At 45.0% G+C, this 16,672-nt stretch overlaps 1 protein-coding gene and 1 long non-coding RNA gene across 6 annotated transcripts in view; one reads left to right on the forward strand and one right to left on the reverse strand.

Moving 5' to 3' along the window:
• kirrel3l (kirre like nephrin family adhesion molecule 3, like) overlaps positions 1-7,786 on the reverse strand; it is a 33,812-nt gene extending 26,026 nt beyond the window's left edge. For 2 of the 4 annotated variants that reach the window (XM_030101929.1, XM_030101932.1), the window contains exon 1: positions 7,152-7,784. In XM_030101929.1, the coding sequence (XP_029957789.1) occupies positions 7,152-7,191 (40 nt within the window). In that variant the 5' untranslated portion in view covers positions 7,192-7,784. Of the gene's footprint in view, positions 1-7,151 lie in introns of all 4 variants that reach the window. The other 2 variants (XM_030101928.1, XM_030101931.1) reach the window with 2 other exon arrangements.
• The window catches only part of LOC115396209 (uncharacterized), a 70,696-nt gene that overhangs the window by 23,423 nt on the left and 30,601 nt on the right, over positions 1-16,672 (forward strand). The window contains exons 3-4 of one of the 2 annotated variants that reach the window (XR_003932362.1): positions 3,031-3,173; positions 13,718-13,796. This is a non-coding gene — a long non-coding RNA (uncharacterized LOC115396209). Of the gene's footprint in view, positions 1-2,465; positions 3,174-13,717; positions 13,797-16,672 lie in introns of those variants that run through there. The other variant, XR_003932361.1, reaches the window with a different exon arrangement.

A 16,672-nucleotide genomic window follows, 5' to 3' on the forward strand; every position in this document is an offset into this window, starting at 1 on the left:
TCCCTTCCATCGCCCCATCTCCTTTACTCTCCCTCTTCCTTTCCCTTTATCCTTCTCCATCCCCTTTACTCCTTTTAACATGTTCTCTCACACTCTTGAATGTGAAATAGAGAGGGCCATACCTCTCATCTCTTCAAATTCATCTGCACCTCCCTGGCTATCTCCCTCTGTGCATCTCCCTCCGAGCCTATTGTCTTTTTAGCTATACGTCTAATTATGCTGTCTCACTTATGTAATTAGTACAAAAATAAATGGCTGCCATAGCTTAGTGTCTCCCCGTCACCCCTCCCGCTGCAGGCTCTGAGAAAACAAATTATGGAGAACAATAGGTACAAATGGCTTCTGCACCAAACCACATGATGGATGCAGCCTGGGTTCCCTGCATTTCATCCCTTCCTCTTCCCCTTCCTCACTCACACTCTTTACTCTCCCTCCCCTCTCCATTATCTCCGGCTCTATATGTCTCTGTTTGGAAACAGGGGAGGACTTGAGCACTCTCTCGCCCAACTACCCTATCATTGCATGGCTGTATCATCTGTCTTCCCTTCTTGGCAATGACACTATATTCACACTGACATCATATTAAGTGAGGTCCCTTTTCTATCCCTTCCTTTCTTTCTCTTTCTGCTTTACTGTCGCTTTCCCTTCCCCTGCTGTTGTCTCCAGTGGTACTCACATCTCTTCTATCCCCCAGAGCTTTCTATACACCATGACTGCAAAGCAAACGCCTGGGACTTTCTAAAGCAAACAGCAAGCATCCTGTGCCATCGCCCCATCTGCGGATAGTCTGTGGAGGGAACAATCAGTCCCTTCCCTCCTCTGCCTCGTTCTCGCTCCAGCCTCCTGGGATCTGTGCAGCACTAGGACGCCTCAGTCAGATGGGTGCAGTGTGCTGGAACAATGGTTGAACGGCTTCCTCCAGGAGGGGGTGTTCGGTTTACCTCAGCCAGTTTGGGAAGCACTTAGCCGCTCGCTCCTGCCCTCTCCGCTGTAAATTCTTAGGAATGTGGCAGGAGCAGCAAAGCATCCCAGCATGCCGCTCTCCTACCCCCCCCAACATCTACGATCCACAACTCCGTACTGACACAGGCACGCACACGATCACTTTCTTCATGTCCAAGTGTACACTCGAGAACCGATGTTTAGCCCGAGGTGTTGAAATATCAACTTTCTATTAATCCCCCTCAGACTTGCAGCCAGTTACACCTTTGTTGTTTTTTCACCTCTGCTGTGCTGAAGAAAAACAGCAGGTTTGGCTTACATCAACACAAGCATATCCATTACCTGAAATGTTAGGCTCCTGGCAGTAAATCCCTTTGACCCCTCTGCCTTCCTTTTGTTTCCTCTCCCTCCCTCCCTGTATTCTCATGTTGAGCCCATTGTTGTCTTTGCATTAGTTTTCTTCGCCCGAACAGACACCAGGAGAGAGAGAGAGAGAGAGAGAGAGAGAGAACGAGAACGAGAACGAGAGAGAGAGAGACACACCTTACTCTCCAACCAGTTCAACCGCCACCCACCTCAACCACCCACACACACACTTCACTGTTACTCACGTCTCCACACAGCTCAATAACATTAACATGTTTTGCCATTGAGGGAGCCGCAGTTAAAAGCTGGATCGATAATCTTTGATTGACATCCCTCAGTTGATAGCAAATTGGCTGCCTTGTCTCGCAGGCCTCCCAGGGTGAGATTCTCAGTCCTGCCTGAGATTCCCCCCAGGAAGAAAAAGAAAAAAAAAAAAAAAAAACCAAAGAAAGGAAAACAAGACCACTCAGCTTCACTTTCTCCAATCCGTTAAAAAAAAAAAAACCCTTACAACAACACAGAGCAGTCATTCATTGTGCGAAGTGAGAGAAGACAGAGCCACAGCCAACCCAGTATTTTGGTTAATGGTTGAGTCACTAGCACAATATTAGTCCTGGCATTCCAGGCAGTTAGAACTGACAGGAAGGAGAGATGAAAAGAGGAATAAGAAGGGGGGGTGGGGGGGGGGGACTTCAAGGAACATGCAGTTGGTATATTTACTCCCACAAGGGTTTGCGCTGTTTCCATCACTAATAAAGTGAGCAGCAGGCAGGCAGGCACTCTCTTGTTTCTTTGAATGTGTTTTTCACCCCTAGCTGGTTAAGGAGATGACATGTCCTGAGAGCTGGAGCATCATTAATTAGACAGTTGGACTTTGACTAATCGCTCCAGAAAGAGCACACAGCCCCGAAGATGCCAAACACTCATCTCGGCTTATCATCCGCTGCCCCAGTGTGTGCCCTTGACCCCTGCCAGCGTGTGTGTGTGTATGTGTGTGTAAGTTCCTTCCGTGAGCTCCTCATGAGTCATTCCTTCATGATGGGCACATGACATAAGCTCTGGAGCTCCCTGCCAAATATTTCAGATGTGGTATTTCGTAATTGCTTTGACAATTGCATTTTGTATCGTAAAAAAAACAAAAAAAAAAAACATTTAGTGTTAAATAAATGTTGTCTGATTGTATTTTGAAGTGAACTTCTCTTTTCCTCGAGACCCCTCTCAGCTGCCTGAGTGCTTTACCAATAGAGATATCTTGAATACAAGGTTAAGGAACACGGCTGGTGGAGATAACGCAGGAACAGATATTGCTGCAACGCAGAAGATAAATTTCAATTTGCTGTTAGTTTCTGTGTCTCTGCTGGAGATATGAAATTCTTGTCTTGCAGGGCAGGAATTGATTGGAAAATAAAAATGAATGTGCAGTCTCGTATGTCTGTGATTTTTTTTTTTTTCTGTTGTATGTTAGTTTCTGAGCTCCAGGTCTTTTGAAACAGTCATACATCTCTCTACAAGCATGTGACACTTGCATTTTAAGGGGAGATAAATGCAATTCAAGTCTTTCTTAAAATAACTGCAACCGTATAAATGTGACTTTTTTCCTTGGGGGGGTGTTTTAATGACATGCACAGAATTAATCCTGTACACTCCCCCTCTCTATTCTTTCCATTACTATGTTTGTACAGAAGAATGAAAGAGTAAACAAATTTTTGCCGTCCCCACCAGTTGGTATGCTGATGATACAGCCCGAAGAGCCATTTCTGGGGAAGAAGACTCTAAGCAATGGCAGGAAGCTGACACGGCCCTTCATTGTACTATTCTCTGTCATTTCCTCCCCGGATCCTCCGACTGCCCCAAAGGAAGACAAGGTGAGGATGTGCAGAGACAGACACAACCAGAAAACGAAGACAAAAAGAGGATGGGTGTGCGGAGGCAAAAATAATACAAGAGCGAGGCCAGGAGTCACCGACAGCTTGCTACCTGGCTACTCTGGCTTCCTGTGTTGAGCCATACCAACGTGCACATCCAGTTAAGTTGCTAACAGCTGATAACAAAGCCTCAGGACGCACTGCCAAGTTCTTTATCTGTGTTTACCCGCATGGCAAAGCTGATTAGAGACAAGCAACATTATGAAGCCCCATTGTTTCCTTTCCCTGTCCAGTTTCTTCTTCTGTAAATGTTGCAAGTGCTCGTGCAGGAAGGGGGAATTGGAGGATATGAAGAAGGGCACAGAAACAATGCCATGTGTGCATGGGAGTTCTGCAGGATGAAAACAAACAGATGGGCATTATTTAAGATCTTAGTCATTCATTACTGTTGATTTGTCTCTTCTTGTATGCACAGACCAAACCATTGACTTTCCCTCCGACAGTCTCAACCAGACGAATATTTACCTTTTAGGTTCTACGGTGGAAATTCTCCCAAGTAACTCAAATAACGGTCTTGGATATAGATTGGTATAGGGCTGCATTTGAACTCTGTATTTGATGTACAGCCACAAGAGATTCCGGAAAATTGGGATGATGCTCAGTGAAAATCCCTAAAAGAAAAATCGTTACAGAGAGCTCACATTGACAGGAAATCAAAGCGGACCAAAAAATTATCTATATCTTTGCCATGACTATGTCTCCTCAATAATGCAAGACACTTCTGTTCAAAACTCAGCTGCATTTGGATTCTGCTGCGTCGGCACTATTGTGCTCCTCACATCTCATCCTCCTCATCGGCTGGTTGGGACGCTTCCCACCAAACTTTCTCTACCACTTACCGACTGCATTTCCTTTCTTACTTATCATAGAGGCTCAGAAAAGAGAGAGAGAGGGAGCGGGGGAGCGCAAAAGCGCGGGTAGGATTGTGTCTGGTTGTGAGTGTTTGCGTGACAGTGAGATACGAGTAACAAGATAGAGAAAAGGTTAACAATGCTCAGCGGTCTTTCTTCGCTGTTTACCCGGTGCTTGTCCGCTTAATCATCAGCGCACCGGTGACACATCCAAGCTTCATGCCTACGAGACTCTTCGCTCTAAATCCACCCTCGACTTCTTCTTAAACTGTACTTCTCTCTGCCCATCTCGCCTCCCTCTGCAAGAATACTCAAAGAGCAGCAGAACGGCGGCTCATAAAATATGCACAATTCCCTAAAACAAACCTCTGGGGCAACGCTGTCAACTGCGTCCACAAGCACAGCGTGCCCCTTGTGAAAAACACAAATCTGTGATAATGGGGAGAAGAAAGCTGATGGGTTATGGAGGAGACAGCTTGGTCTGGGTTTATCACTTCTTTAGCTGGTACTCAGCTCTGTGTTTGTGCCCCATGTGTGCCTGCATGCGGTATATATGGATGTGAGCTGGCTTTCAACCTTTCGGGAAAGTCTGCCATCTGCCTGCGGCCCATTAGGCAGATACATTCTTATATCCTCCTGTTCCACAGTCTCTCACACACACACACACACACACGGCAACCGAGCAAAAGAGTTGTGCAAAGAAGCAAGGTGGAAAATTTCCACAGCGTTACACTATAGTGAGGCATGAGGGGCGACGCGACTTAAGAGGAAGGGAGAGAAACTTGTAATCTCAGCTCACAGCCTTTGAACTTGGCCCGATGAGACGCAAGCGACGCAAAGCAAAAGGTTCCAAAGAAGTGCTCACTGAAGATTACTCAGAATACTGATGCACTGTGGAATCCAATTCCTCTGGGAGCCCAAGGGACAATCCGGGAAAGCAAATTATCAACGTTGTACAGGACCACATACATACAAATGTATGCAGCATGTCATACATGACACATTTCGCAAATTTCAAAAGTGAAGCCACGTGTTCTCTCCACGACAAAAAAAAAAAAAACATTTATGGGTGTAACTAATTTTTAACATCTGGTATCCTCTATGAGAGTGACACAATAAATGAGGTCTAGGGTCTCTTAGGTTCTAATTAGGGCAGCTGTTACCATTTCCATTATTTGCTTGTGTGAGTGTGAGTGAGAGGGATTAGAGTGTGTGTGTCTGTGTGTGTGTGTGGCTGTGTGTTGGGTTGGGTTGGGGTTAGGGTAGGGGGAAATATGCCACTGTCTGGCTGCCACTCCTTCTCATCCAGCTGTTGCTTGTCTGTTAAACAGTGGAAGTTTGCCGGTGTCATGTCCCTCCCCCCAAGCTTTGAATAATGACAAAACCACGCGGAACCGCGACTGGAGGTGAAGATGAATGCCCAACAAATGGCTATTCAGCACGCTTTGCCATTTGTTACAAGATGGTAAAACTGCACGTGATTCAGCCAAGAAACTACAAACGCTGAGTCCCACAAAGATTCAGAAAAAAAAGCCAAGAGGATTTAGATTTCATTATTTTATCTTTTTTTCCTCTCCCGGAGAAGATTTATGAGTGTGAAGCTGTCGTTTATTCCCTTACACTTAGATTTAATTATTTTCTCCCAAAGTATTAATGCCATGCGCGAGTTTATTGACTCTGAAAAATGCTGATAAGTCAACAGTTGCCGGGTGTTAATTGCTGAAAGCTTCTTTTCTGCAACAAGAGCAGCGCAAAATTATTCTTATAAATAGTCCCAGCTGCTCAGAAAGCCTGCTTGTTCGTGATGATTATATTTATACTGGAAAAACACATCTGTTTTCTTTGTATCATTATGTGTTAATTAAGTTACTGGGATCACTTTAATAGGTTTGATGTAGTGATGGATATAGATCATATGCAAAGATATGAAAAACACAACCAGACATGCAACAAAACACTGAGTGTTATGTTGGGTTTTTTTAATTAATTTGTGTAATTTTCCCCTTTAAACACACACATGGTCCCATTTCAGCTGATAATGGGCATTTTGAGAATAATACATGTATTTTGTCAGAAGTGTTTAAACAGGCTGAGCAACTCCGTTCTGCAAATAAAAACAGCAGGGGGTGAGATTTGGTGTGTGCGCGTGTTTCTGTTAGCACGGGGAGGGCTGGGAGGGGCAGACAGGTGCTTTATGTGCCTCCGTGCCCCAAGAAAAACAAATGCTTTCCCCTCTCGCAATTTCTCTTTCTCACTCATTCACTTCTCCTCAGTCCTCTCACTCTGCTCCAGCTCAAAGGCATGTGCCAGAGAGCGCGCGCCTCACCGGGATCCATGCGTGGATCCACGCACCTTTTTTGTCTGTAAGCACGTCTCAAGGGGGGAAAACACTAAAAACTCCACATCCCCGTCTCGCAACAGCAGCAACACACTCTGTTTTAGATTTTTTTGTTGGAATAAGAGAATAAAAACACGTGAGGAGAGAGTAACTTGAGGAGAGAGCACGCGGAGCTGCCACCTTCTCTGAGCTGCTCCAACTTGCGGCTGCGTCGCTCTCATCCATTCACATCCATAACCGGGGACTCATCCTCCGTTAAAAACACGAGGAGAAATGTCATGAATGGACACGCGCACGGGGGAACGACGCGGTATGGCGCAACGAGTTGCTGAGATTTCGAATCGTGCAGTTAAACTTTCCATCCGTGCGCCCTGGAGCGATATGTGCGGAGAGATCGCCTCTAAAGACCGCCTGATATATTTTTTTTTTTTGCACAGATCAGAAAGAATTGAGGCAAATCCAAATTACGCAGTTATCCGGTATTCACCCAGGACCACTTGCGCACAGTGAATGGCTCCTCGTGGTGCCGCTCTCTCAAAAACTAATAAAACACTCGCAGGAAAATAAGAAGAGTGAAATGTAGCATTGCAGCAGATCACTTGTCCCACTGAAGCCTGCGCTCTGAGCGGCTTGACGCAGCGCGCCCGCACGGAGCGCCGCGCTCCATCCTCCTCTCCATCACTGGAGACCTGCACGATAAGCCACGAATTAAAAAAAAGCACGTCTTACCTGTGACCATAAGGCAAAAGATGAGGTATAGCGAAGACATTTTAGGAGCTCTGGCCGCTGATTGCGTTGCGTGGAAAGACTCTCGCTCCGTCTACGAGACCGAGCTGGTTACGGTCCACCGCGGCACCAGGATGATCACCGGACGGACAAGCGCGCTGAGATTCGCATCTAATAACATCCAGTGTAGAGAAATGACTCTGAAAGGTCCGCACAGCTTGGGAACTCTCAGTTAACAATACATCTCCACAGTTGGTAACTTTCTCCTTTGCGCCAGCTTCTTTTCCCAGTGTCCGCTCCCTGCCGCTCTGGCACAGTTCTTATTGTTATTGTTAATATTGTTATCATCCACTGTGCGCCCTAACAGTCCGCCAGTGAATCCTCCGCGCTTCAGTCGGCGGGCTCGATCCACACTCCACTTTTGAACCTGCGGGAACAGGCTGCGCCGGAAAGCGGTCTCCCCTCCTCGGCGTGCACGGTGCGCATGCAGTGATCACCCCGGTGAAGGTGCGTCTCGCCGTCTCTCCGCTCTGCTCACACTCCCTCCTCTCACGCGCACTCTTCCCCGGCCGCTCTCCTCCGCTCACTTCTTCTTCTTCTTCTTCTTCTTCTTCTTCTTTACTCCGCCTTGTCAGCTGGAAATGCGCACTGACAGTCATCCGGTGGGGGGACTCACCAAATCTGGCAGGAGCTGAGTCGGAGGAGCCCCTCAGCCTCCGATGCTCGAGGGGGGGCCCTGCGCCCCCCGCCTCCGAGGGGCTCCCATTGGCTGAGTGGGCGTCACGAGGAGGGTGTTTAAAACACTTCTCCTCAGTTAAATGACTGCCCCAACATTTTTGGCGTGGACCGACTCTGGAGTGTGACTGTGCTCATCTAGAAATATGCTGGGGAGACATTGTTGTGTGGTTTTTGTCAGAAAATGTCGTAATCTGGGGATTAGTTGTTTCTGAGTATTATTACAAATAAACTAATATCCTACAGCAGGGGTGTCAGACACATTCAGGAGACACATACAGACCAATTTAATCTTTGATGGCTTGGACCAGGAAATTAGTGCCATAAAAACTTATAAAAGTTTTTCTTGAGAATTGCATAAGCAATGATAAATGTCTATAGTCTAAATATGAGGATGATATCAACATTAAGAAATTTTATCGACACTTTCTGTTGCAAAATATATAGTGAAACGTCCCAAAAACTTGCGTAGCTATTGCATTATGCATGTTTTCACAGACTCACCTCGAGAGCATGGCTTCAATGAATTCCAGTCTGGAAACAACGTGGTATAGCTTTCAATCAACATCACCCATGTCTCAGCTCGGGTCTCATGTGGTGTTGTCTCTAGTACTTATGGGGGGAAAAAAATGATGTTTTCTTTGAAAATTTTACAATTTGCTTAGATTAGAGCCTCTTGTAGGCTGGTTTTGGTCCACTGTCCTTATGTTTGACAACCCTGTCCTACAGCGATGTTATCTTACATTGAAATGACATTTCAGGTGACTGTAGCTCAAGTTTTTCCTGGTTTTCAATTTGTCAAACGGATGATCATATCATTTCATTACAGTTCATTCAAAAACACCATATTCAATAAGAAGGCTAACAAGCAGATATTTTATTGAAAATGCCTGTAACCAGATTACCGACGTAGGTTTGGAGTTAACTGTGCAGACACTCAACAAACCATCCCTTTTATCAATTGTAAATTGATTTTCGTATCTGATCAATTACCCTCTCTTCATTTCCCAACAGATTTGGAAAATTAATTAAGACGAACTCGGTGAGAGCACTTCTATTAGCGCCAAATCAACTGAAGATGGTTTAACATATTAACTCAACATCATTTGATTCGGAACGCCTCCAAGCTTTTGTTCATGAAGTTTATGTTTACTCAGCTTTAGCTTCAACTCCACTGTAAGACTCTTCTGTATTACCAGCGGGGTCATACAAGTTTGTTCAGTTAATTACTCCTTTCTGCCACAGCCAGCAATCCAATGAGCAAAATAAAAAATCTTTGTGGTGCTTCAACAAAAGCTGAAACTTTTGCTCCGAGATGAAAACACTGCAGTCAATCACTTGCCCGTGGCTGTTTGGAAGCCTGTTCTTTGATCCTGTTGATTAGTTATTCAGGGATGTATTGATTAACCGAAATAATAGGCCTCACACTCATCTGGTTAATCAGTCTTGTATATTGTGGCTTGTGAAACCCTGCTAACACCCCCCCCCCCCCCCCACACACACACACACACTCCACACACACATCACACACACATATGCTCTGTTAACTTGTCCAGGTGGTTAGAGCTTCAGAAAACTGTGAAAAATTCATCAAAGTGTGTAGACTTGGACACTAAGGACCTCGGCATGTGTGAACTCCAGAAAAACATCAAACTGGAAAGAAAAAAAAATGCCAGTCTTATTTATTTTTTTTCCATTTGTTTGGCCTGCATTTAATTAAACAGCCAACCACACAGTGATTAGGGTTCACCCCACATGAGAGTTTCCTCCCCCCCCCAAACAGTAGTTTTCGAACCCTGGGGCCGGCCTTCCTGTTTATTGCCTCCCCGTAATGCAAACATAAGGGTCCCCTGCCAGTAAACACATGTTGATGGAAGAAACAGCTTGCACAGCTGGGAAGCCAACCCAGGTTAGTGTGACTGAGCACATGGGTAAACGAGCGCGCGCGTGTGTGTGTGTGTGTGTGTGTGTGTGTGTAGGAACAGATAGGCTACTTGTTTGTTGTTTTTACTCATATCAAAGTACTATATAGGTTTGATATTCATGTATGAATATTCAAACCTGTCTTCAAAAGAAACCAATCATCTATACATTTTTTTTCCTCTTGTTTTTTTTAATGGGTGTGTTTATGTTGCGCACGTGAGTGACTGAAGGCACGGGCCGGGTGAGCGGTAAAACGGCGGGGTGCCTCCACCAGTTGTGCTCCGGTAATAAAATCAGCATCCATTGTGTAAAGTCTGTCAGCGGGTCTGGCGCTGTGATTGAAATGCATGATCTCCTATGGCTGCCGCAGATGGACGGACAGACGAGGGTAAAACAGATGATGCAGGCATCAGCACCACTTCGAGCCAGTAGTCTTAATTATACTGGCCTCAGTGGCATCAAAATGGAGGGCGCCCGTACTCCCCAAGCTTTTCAGCGTGTGAATAATTTATAGATAAAAAGGGGGTTTTCAGCTGTGGGTTTATTAATAATAAATATGGTTTGATATTTACTAAACTGTTCAGAGGGAGAAAGGGGTGACAGTTAAGACATCGTTTGCATGGTAATTGTACCGAGGTGATAAATAAAGCATGAAGTGGAGATATATGGAAATGTGATTCACGGGGAAAATGAGAATAATTTAACAAAATATTATCCCAATCCCTATTTGACCCGAGGTCAATTAAAAAAGAGATGTCAGTCACGGTGAACGGCATCCAGCGCCTCAAAATTACAATCGCTTGCTTTCTCTTTTGTCTGGCTGCAAAGTGGATAACGTTCAAGTGGGGGGAAAATGTATTCATGCTGACACGAACCATGTGTTTAGTTTGAATGAATATTAAATGAATAAAATCAACCTCATTATTACCACCGCCACAGAAAAAGAAGACATTTCTCTTTCAAAAGTACGGGCAGTTCAGCAGACGCTGGAAGTGGAATATCCCCTTTGGTTGCTTTTGCAGGATGTAATATTTAGTGAGAAAACTAAACTAAGTAGTTCATGAAGTAAAATCCTAGTTTTAAAACATTTTTTTTAATGAAAATTTGAGAGAATGCATCTTTTCTGCGAAGCCACTGCAAGCCGTACTTCAATACAAATACTAGCAGCTTCTTTAAAAAGTAGTGGAGTTACTAACTACTTACCGAAAACAAACAGTAACTAGTTAAGTGGGAAGTAACTACCTTTCACTGTCTCTCAATGATGAAGCCTTAATAATCTGCACTTTGCTGTATTATTGTAGTATTGCTCTGATACATTAGCGGAGCTGGCAGCACCGTGAGGGTCAGACTGATTCGCTCAGCTGAATTTAAATCAGCTTGTGTGTTATTTTGATCTGTTTGAGTTAATTAGACCCCATTAAAGTCTGAAATTTTAACTTCAAGTGCTCCATTGCCCGAGCTCCCTGAAAGCAGATGCAATTTTCAGCAGTCATGTAGAATTCAGCATAACAACGCTTCCCGAAAGAAACAGGTTAGTTAACAAATGGCAGCTGGGAAACACGCAGACGGCAGCGGGTCTCACTACGAGGAGATAATGTTTGTTTAGGGGGCGTGGGGTTGAGGTTAATGCTCAAAATCAAAAAGGAGACACGGGTGCAGGAAAGGGAGGGACGACAATTTTCAAGTGAAAACATGTTGATTCAGCAAAGTTTTGCGTTTACATGGCAATGTTTAGAAAACGATGTCTGTAGAAACGCGAAAAACTATTGGACCACTAGTGCCGGTTTAGGTGCTTGTTTTTTTTAATAAAATCCCACAATAAGTCATCAACAATTAAATGGATAGACGACTAAGTTGGGTTACTGTTATGGTGGCTGTCAACTCTAAACTGCCGGACATGGACTGGGAGTCGTGCCACTCTGGAGGCTGCCACTCTTGTTATTGTCCATCGACTCACTCATGTGCAGAAGAACCATTTAGCACAACCTTGGTGCACATGAGCAGTAGCAGCATTTTCAAAACCTTGTGTTTTTCCCCGTGTCCATGGAGCCGCAGTCGGAGCACTTTAGAAAATTTTCAACTTGCAAGTCATTTTCAAAATTTGACCATATGCACCGTCAACAGACACCCAAAATGAACAAAACTTTCCTGTTTCCACTTGAAAATGTTGTGTGAATGGAGAATTAATGCATTAATTAACAACATCATATAAACTGTAACAACTGCATAAATAATTTCATAATAATTTATTTACCGAGGCATTACTGCTAAAGGTAGTATCGTTATAGTTACACGCTACCGGTTGAAACACGCACCCATTATTTCTTTTTAATGGAGTCGTGGGACTTGAAATATAGTCTGCTTAACTCATTAACATCCTGCTCTATATACTGTCGTGCACGTCCATCTCGCAGTGATTCGGTTTCTGGAGGGGTCCAAGGTTTATGCTACTATCCATATGAGAAACATTACACCAGCTTTTACTGTAATTGTGATATTGAATGTTGAGCTGATCTGTGTCAACCATAACTCTGAACGCCGCTACAAGCTCATAACTCATAAGGACATATACCTTTGCTAGGCGGTGGTATCCATCTGCCCAGTGCGTGAGCAATTCAAAACCTGTCTCCTCTCCCATTCCAATAATATGACGTAAGTCCGCCGCACTGGTTTGAAACTTGCAATTAAGCATTTTCTTTATGTGTGATTGACGAGCAGGAGGAGAGCCATTAAAGCCCGGCGTGGTCCCGGGGCTCCTGACAGCCTGCAGGACTGCTTCCCGGCTGGAATCAAATCCATGTCCTCTGCCCTAATATCAGAATATAACTCTGGCCACCCATGGATTCTGTTTTTGTCTGTAATAAAAGTCTCTCTGGGGATCAGGGTGAGGGATTCTTTTCCTCAGGGGTCAAGGAGAGGTTGAGGCTGCTGGTTCAAGCTGTGCTTAGAAAAGGGTGTGGATTACAGGAATGTGGCTATTGACCTCTTTTTTCTACAAATATATTTGAAACGATCCGCAGTCTGACGTTACACTGGATAAATAAAGAATAAAGCTTTGACAAGGAATTCTCAGGGTTGGAGCTCCGGCAGAGTTTTGTTATCGTCCCATAAAAATACCGTACAGAAAAAAAATGTGTACAGCTTCATCTTCGTCTTTTTGCAAGCAAGCACTTCATCTCCCCACTGTGCATTTCCAACAATTTGATCAATAAAGTGATCACACCCTCTTAAAATTTTAAGATCAGACTGGCTGGGTCCTTGGCCAAGCTGACTGTGTCTTCACTGATAAGTACAGCAGTAAGCTGTCTGAAATATTCATGCACTGATGCAGAGTTGTTGTCCCTTGATGGGCCTCACCATGTGCAACATCTGTTCCTGATGTCACAGCGCGTTCTTGTGTGCCAGAAAAGCCCTGATGGCGTCCGCGGCATCTCCGCTATACGAGGCCCGGGTCCAGACACATACTGCTCGGCTCAGCTACGATAAATATCTCAGACGACGATAGCGATCCACTCGCCGGGACAGAAAAATTGAACACTTCTGCCGATCCATACGCATAGATTTAGCTACTGCAGTCTCGCACCGAGATCAGCAATTCTGCCATTCACTGATGAATGTGTCAGTTGATCGTTGGCTGTATCAACAGTCCATGATTGTGTTTGGAGACTATTCCTCAATGAGTCCTCGCGCAGTGCAATGCAGGAGTGTGTTATGAAATAAAATACTTAGTAAGCAACGAGCACATTAGACTTCCAGCACACTCATGTTAATGCAGTTAGCTCAATAGCAATCTGATGAGCATGATTCTCTTCAGCCATGGTGCCTTTATTAATGCAGCAGGTGCAGCCTCATCACATCATTAAGAGCACAAGCGAAAGGTAAACAAACATCTTGTTTTGAACCATCCTCAGATGACACTCACCGCACACGGCGATGACGCGAAGGAGAGAGACGACGAGAGTGACAGAACCGGAGTCAGCAGCAGTCAAGGTGAATCCCGTCTTGGACGCGGCGTCCACACCAGGCCACGACTACAGTCACAGCTTCTTTCACCACCGGGCTCGCCTCGCCGTCCGCTGACAATCACATGAATAGGCCGCGACTGGCTGCTTGTTTTGTGCCATGATCCCTTGCTGCTCATGCCGCTGAAAAAAATAAATAACCCAGCAATGCACTGCTATAAATAATGGATGACTCGTCCACTGTCACTTTTCATAGCATGTCAAGCCACGGCCCGGCCATTATTAGGGTCTGTCCTCTTCCCCTTTCTGCCTTTGACTCCAGTTTTGTTATTGTTCTGGTCGACTTGCCAGCACACCTCCTCAGCGGGTCGGCTGTCAGTCTTTCTCTTGGTTGGTGCAGTTGATGGTTGCCACAGAGAAGAAAGAGACGCTTTGGGGAGGGCGCTTAAAGAAGATGGGTGATACAGAAGGAAATCTGCCTTGACCTGGAACAGATAGCCGAGCAGTTTCAGTTTAGATGCTATCTCCCTGCTCGCGTTAGATAACCTGTGGTAAGGTGCTGCGGAGGGGATTGACCTCATCTGTCGCCTTCAGACCCGATGCAAAGCTCGCACTGCTTTAAAGTCATAAACAGGTCGACACCCCCGGTGCCAAAAAGAAGAGGCTGCTTACTTAAACAGACACACAATATGCCCCAATCCACACATCCAGCGGGAAAAATCATGGATTATTTACACTTGCAGCTGCGTCTGAGAAAAATGAATGAGGAACATCTGGCTGAAGGGGGAATGCGAGAGAAAGATATGAGAAAGATTTAGTCATTTGGCCTCTGTAACACAAACACGAGGGTGTGTTGAGGAATCAGAGCGGGGAGACACTGAGAAAGTAAAAACAGTTTTTCACTCTCTTATAGGTTTCGGCTCTCTGTTTGTTCAAACTATGCTTGGGTGCCACCAGGCCAGGCCCGAGGCGAGTGTTGTCCACCAGCAGCTCTCGGCTCCCGCAGACCGAGCCAGTCTCTCCATCTGCAGAGTAATAGCATCAAATCAAGGCCTGCAGCAAACAAACCCTGACAGATCCTCTCATTTGGGATTCACTTTGGGACAGCTGTGGTGCCATCCAAAAGGGGGGTGGAGGGGGGGGGGGGGGGGGGGACGGAGAGGGGGAAGCCAGCAGCCAGTAATGTATGCAGAGTGTCTGCACGTCCTGGATGACAGCAACACGAGCGCTTGTCACAGGAGACATCAGTTCTACTTAGTCACAGCGCTGCGGGGCAATCCATATGACTGCAGTGCCGTGCGAACTCTATTAATAGTTATCTACCTTTCAGGAGTTATTATGCTGAGTAGGGGATGACAGAGAAATATAATGGAAGTAGTCCCAAATGAAAGAAGGAAACAGGGTTTGTGGAGCATCTTTTGCATCACTCGGGCTGCTGCAACTTAAAGGATCCCCGTCGAATCCCCCCATCTCACCATATTCCTGTTGGCCTGCGTGGCTGGCAGCCTGGTGCCAGACCCGCAGTTTATGTGAGAGGCATAATAAGGATTAGTTATGGGGCAGCAAGAGGAGTGGGAGGAGTGGCAGACTGGAGGAAACGATCAGCAATAGTGAGGTGCAGGAAAAAGTCTGAGAGCCAGCCAGGGAGATGGATAGCAGAGAGTGCAGGATTTTGTCGGTCCGCTTGTTTCGCAGGATTGAGACCCGATGCGGTATTTGAGTCCAACCAAATCCAAAGTCTACAAACTCTGATTATTTCAGATAGCGACTGGCTTCATCACAATTTATTTTGGCTTTATGCGTCAATATATCTCGAAGAGCTCTTTATGCTGTTGTGCAGAAATTGTGCGTGAAAATAGGACTTTCTGAGAAAAAGTTGACTTTGAAATCCATAAATAATTAATCCTTGTTTCCGTGAGTTTATATTTGCAGATGCTTGTTATGAAATGCTGCTTTTCCTGCACTTCATACCTAATTCATTTAATTGAGAGCCTGTCATTCTGCTTTCTGTCTTGGCGAGCACCTCTTTGGGTTAGCCCTATTTTGAGTTGACTCTAATTATCCTCGGGCCAATGTATTTATGCTTTCCAAGGGTCCGTAATTGTAGCTCTGCAAAGTTTTGTTGCTGAGAGAAAAAGTCGAGTGGGAGAGGTAGCGAGACCTGTGAAAAATCAAGGTCTTGAGCTGGCCGTAATTAATTTTTTATCATACTGCTAAATTAAAAATGTGAGCGGTCATCACTTATTTGTCAAATTGTCTTAGCTGAAAAGTTGGATGTCACATTGGGTTTGCAAAAGGTCAGGCGAGCCAACGGCTCAGGAGGAAGAGAGTGGATCAAAGACTGCTGATCCCACCAAATGCTCTGCTAAACTACCTTGTTTAAGGGGCTTTTACTCCAAATGGAGTTCCTGGACTGTTACGCTAAGTGGAGATGACAGGATTTAAAATGCAACATCTGGAATGGCTTGGTCATACTGATTCAACATACCTTCACGGTCCCGCATGAATATATTGAAGATATAAACAAAATATTCCATAGCGTGGTTATATCCCCTACTTAAATCTTAAAAGCCTTTAAGTTAATACCCACATGTTCTAAATCAATACCACGTTTCTTTAGCTATCAGTATAAATATGCTTCTTAGGCTTGATGTGCATCATGGCCACGAGCATTTGAAGTCACTTTCTCATAGGATGTTGAGTGAGTCTGGTGGATTTCTGCTTTTTTTTTTTTTTTTTCTTCATTAAGTCCTACTGTCCACCATTTTCTGACTTTCTGTCTTCTAGTTTTTTTGTGCTCATTGGAAAGGAAAGCAGCACATCTGAGGTAAACACAGCCAGAATAATCAACTTCCTCTGACTGTGCCTCTTTTTTTTTTTCTTTTTTGCCTCCTTTCCAAGATT

The sequence above is a fragment of the Salarias fasciatus genome, chromosome 11 (assembly GCF_902148845.1).
Source record: "Salarias fasciatus chromosome 11, fSalaFa1.1, whole genome shotgun sequence".
Classification (NCBI taxonomy): Eukaryota; Metazoa; Chordata; class Actinopteri; order Blenniiformes; family Blenniidae; genus Salarias; species Salarias fasciatus.